The 4,108-nt window shown below is 55.7% G+C and overlaps 1 protein-coding gene across 1 annotated transcript in view; it reads left to right on the top strand.

Annotated features, from left to right (window-relative positions):
* The first annotated feature begins 608 nt into the window (after positions 1 to 608).
* The window catches only part of USE1 (unconventional SNARE in the ER 1 homolog (S. cerevisiae)), a 5,015-nt gene continuing 1,515 nt past the window's right edge, over positions 609 to 4,108 (top strand). Inside the window, exons 1-6 of the mRNA XM_011989945.1 lie at positions 609 to 772; positions 1,065 to 1,114; positions 1,253 to 1,331; positions 1,429 to 1,581; positions 2,717 to 2,726; positions 3,640 to 3,667. Of these exons, the coding sequence (XP_011845335.1) occupies positions 671 to 772; positions 1,065 to 1,114; positions 1,253 to 1,331; positions 1,429 to 1,581; positions 2,717 to 2,726; positions 3,640 to 3,667 (422 nt within the window). The 5' untranslated portion in view covers positions 609 to 670. The remainder of the gene's footprint in view (positions 773 to 1,064; positions 1,115 to 1,252; positions 1,332 to 1,428; positions 1,582 to 2,716; positions 2,727 to 3,639; positions 3,668 to 4,108) is intronic.

Genomic DNA, 4,108 nt, shown 5'->3' on the forward strand with positions numbered 1-4,108 from the left:
AAGAAAAGTTAAACTCGCCCAGGGCCGGGGATGGAATCAGAGCTGGAGCTGTGACCTGGAAGCTCATAACCACAATACAGATGAGCCCCGCTGAGGTGGGGGAAGCCTTGGATTCCTGAATTCCAGGCTAGAGCCCCTCCTACAAGAGAAATCGGGAAGGGCGCGTGGAGGTGAAACAGCTCCGACTGGGAAGAATCCAGGTAGTAGTGGGGTGGGGGGAGGTATTTTGAGCAAGCAAAACAGAACAAGAGGGCACAGTGCAGGGGGGTCTGACACCCGAAGACCCCGGTCGTCCTATCATTCCCGAAGGGTTAACACGCTCTCGAAGAAAAGGAAGTGATTCGCCTGAGTAAGAAAGAATGGGGTGGCGCCTCTCCTATTTTTTTTAAAATAGAGGTAGGGTCGCGCTATATTGCCTGGGCTGGCCTCGAACTCCTGGCTTCAAGCAATCCTTTCCCAACTCCGCCTCCTAAAATGCTGGCATTACAGCCCTGAGGCAGCGCGCCCGGCCCAGCGCCCCGCCTCAAAACAAGGTATTACTTCTGCTCCAAACAAAGATGGGCCAGCGAACTGGAGCAGGCGAAACATCCGCCCGGAAGGCCACTTGAAGGCACTTCCGCCCTCTCTTAACATGGCGCCGGCGGAAGGGGCGGGGTAGGGCCGGGCGATAATGGCGGCTTCGAGGCTGGAGTTGAACCTGGTGCGGCTACTATCCCGCTGCGAGGCGATGGCAGCGGAGAAACGGGACCCGGACGAGTGGCGCCTGGAGAAGGTGAGGGGATCTCGCACTGCTGCGTAGAGTCCGACTCCCGGGGGGTGGTTCCTAGGGTTGGAAGCCACCTAGCCGGACTCCCCTGCCCCAGTAGCCTCTCGGGCAGCGCCCTTTCCGGTCAGTCCCGCCACGTCTACCTGTAGCTTCCGCCCCCGTCCCTGGGACTCCGCCCCTCCCCCACTGGCCCCCCCTCCTTTGCGCTTGACCCCTCCCATTTGTCGGCCCCGCCCCCCACTCCCATGAGCAGGACGTGGGAACGACCCCCGGGTGACAATCCACTTTTCCTCCCCAGTACGTGGGAGCCCTGGAGGACATGTTGCAGGCCCTGAAGGTCCACGCGAGGTGAGTGCAGGCAGCCTTACCGCTTTCACATCAGCACGTGGCTATTCTGGGACATCCCAGTACCGCTGTCCCTGCTGGGACCCTTCCCTGAGCTGGGGACCATGGACAGGTTTTCTTTTTCTTCTTCCTACCTCCCAGCAAACCGGCCTCTGAGGTGATCAATGAATATTCCTGGAAGGTGGATTTTCTGAAGGGGATGCTGCAAGCCGAGAAGCTGGTGAGAAGGGGTGCCCCTCCCCCTCAGCCCCCATCACCGCTCACTTTCGTCCCCAGGACCTGCCCCTCCAGTGACTTCTCTTCCCACATTTCTGCAGACCTCCTCCTCAGAGAAAGCACTGGCCAACCAGTTCCTGGCCCCTGGCCGTGTGCCAACCACAGCCAGAGAGCGAGTGCCCGCCACAAAGACGGTGCATCTGCAGTCACGGGCGCGGTACACCAGCGAGATGCGGAGTGAGCTACTAGGCACGGTAGGGCTCCTTCCCTGGTCCCTGGGAACCCCTTGGACAGGGACGGGGGTTCTATGCCTGCAGGCAGCCGGAACCACAATACTGTCAGATACAGGGGCTCTGAGGGAGTCCAGCAATCGCTTCCCTGGGTCATCACACAAGGCCGCCCAACAGAGGGGCACTGTGGCTAAGGCTTTGCTAGATGAATAGCAAATTTGGTACAAGGCAAAAATGGAACATGTCTGGTTAAGCCCCAGAGTTGGCCCAAGAGCAGGGTTTGAGTCCTGGCTTGCAACTTACAAGACACGAAAGTTTCTTCAGCTATAAAAGAAGATGACAAGTTCCTTTCTGAGCACTTTATGTGGATCAGCTCAATCTTTTAAAATATGAGTTGTTGTGGCGGGGTGCGGCAGCTCACGCCTGTAATCCCAGCACTTTGGAGGCCAAGGCGGGCAGATCATTTGAGGTCGCGAGTTAGAGACCAGCCTGACCAACATGGAGAAACCCTGTCTTTACTAAAAATACAAAATTAGCTGGGCATGGTGGCGCATGCCTATAATCCCAGCTACTCAAGAGGCTGAGGCAGGAGAATCGCTTGAACCTGGGAGGCAGAAGTAGCGGTGAGCCAAGATTGAGCCATTGCACTCCAGCCTGGGCAATAAGAGCAAAACTCCATCTCAAAAAATATATATATATGAGTGGTTGTTACCAGTTTATAGTTGAGGAAACAGGCTCAGAGGTCATGGGATTTCCCCATGTCCTGACTGAAGGTGAAAAGGTTGAGATCAGAAGGGACAGGTTTGGGAACAAGACAAGGGGGGTGACTTCATGGCATTTACTTTTTTTTTTTTTTTTTGAGATGGAGATTCCCTCTTGTTGCCGAGGCTGGAGTGCAGTGGGGCGATCTCGGCTCACTGCAACCTCCGCCTCCTGGGTTCAAGAGATTCTTCTGCCTCAGTCTCCTGAGCCACTGGAATCACAGGCACCCCTACCACACCTGGCTAATTTTTTGTATTTTTAGTAGAGATGGGGTTTCATTACGTTGGCCAGGCTGGTCTCGAACTCCTGACCTCAGGTGACCTGCCCACCTCGGCCTCCCAAAGTGCTGGGAGTGAGCCACCGCGCCCAGTCTCATGCCACTTACTTCTTTCCACAGGACTCTGCAGGTGAGTCACCATGAACACAACAGGACTTGAGGGCCAGCTGCCTAGGACAAGACATACATCCTTGCTGCCCTGGGGCCTCCATGCCCAGCCTGACTCCAACAGCAGCATCACCAAATTACACGTGGAGGAAGAGCCAGGACAGAGGAAATGGCCCCGAGAGGAAACAGAGCTAGGCACTCCTGCCGGGCACAGTGGCTCACACCTGTAATCCCGGCAATTTGGGAGGCTGAGGCAGGTGGATCACCTGAGGTCAGGAGTTTGAGACCAACCTGGCCAACATGACCAAACCTTGTCTCTACTAAAAATACAGAACTTAGCCGGATGCAGTGCCGCCTGTCTGTAGTCCCAGCTCCTCAGGAGGCTGAGGCAGGAGACTTGCTTGAACCCAGGAGGTGGAGGTTGCAATGAGCTGAGATCACACCACTGCACTCCAGCCAGGGTGACACAGCAAGACTCCGTCTCAAAAAAAAAAAAAAGGAAAAAAATTAGCCAGGCATGGTGACACACACCTATAGTCCCAGCTATTTGGGGGGCTGAGGCAGGAGGATTGCTTGAGGCTGGGAGGGGGAGGTTGCAGTGAGCTGAGATCGCGCCAGTGCACTCCAGCGTGGTTGACAGAGAGAGACTCTATCTCAAAAATAAGCAAATAGATAAATTTGTTAAAGCTAGGCACGCCCAGCCTATGGGACCAAGGCTAGGCTGGAGGGAAGGACCTGGGGTCTGAGGGAACTGAGACAGGAGTAAGGAGACCCTCCTAGAAGAGGGGGTATTCAAGCATGGTCAGAAGCCAGCAGGGCAGCAGACAACATGAGGAAACAACATTCCAAACAGTAGGCCCAGCACAGGCAATGGTTAGGATGCCGGAAACAGGAAACCAACACTTGCCTTTTTGCTTGGCCTGTTTTGCTTTCAGAGCCTGAGATGGACGTAAGGAAGAGAACGTGAGTGTTTGCGGCCCTGGGGCAGTAGTGGCAATTGGGTGGTGCGGCAGGGACGGGGTGGCACTGGCCAAACCCTGGACCACTGAGGCACTACCACAAGGATCTAAACCAACCAGAAGCCACTTCTGTGGATGCTCTTCGCAGAAGTCAAAGTAGGCCAGACGCAGTGGCACACGCCCATGATCCCAACACTTTGGGAAACTGAGGCAGGCGGATCACCTGAGGCGAGGAGTTCAAGACCAGCCTGGCCAACATGGCAAAACCCTGTCTCTACTAAAAATACAAAAAATTAGCCGGGTATGGTGGCGGGCGCCTGTAGTCCCGGCTACTCGGGAGGCTGAGGCAGGGGAATCTCTTGAACCCGACAGGCGGAGGTTGCAGTGGGCCGAGATGGTGCCATTGCACTCCAGCCTGGGCAACAGAGTGAAACTCAGTCTCAAA

This window comes from Mandrillus leucophaeus, unplaced genomic scaffold (assembly GCF_000951045.1).
Source record: "Mandrillus leucophaeus isolate KB7577 unplaced genomic scaffold, Mleu.le_1.0 Scaffold11, whole genome shotgun sequence".
In the NCBI taxonomy this organism is placed as follows: domain Eukaryota; kingdom Metazoa; phylum Chordata; class Mammalia; order Primates; family Cercopithecidae; genus Mandrillus; species Mandrillus leucophaeus.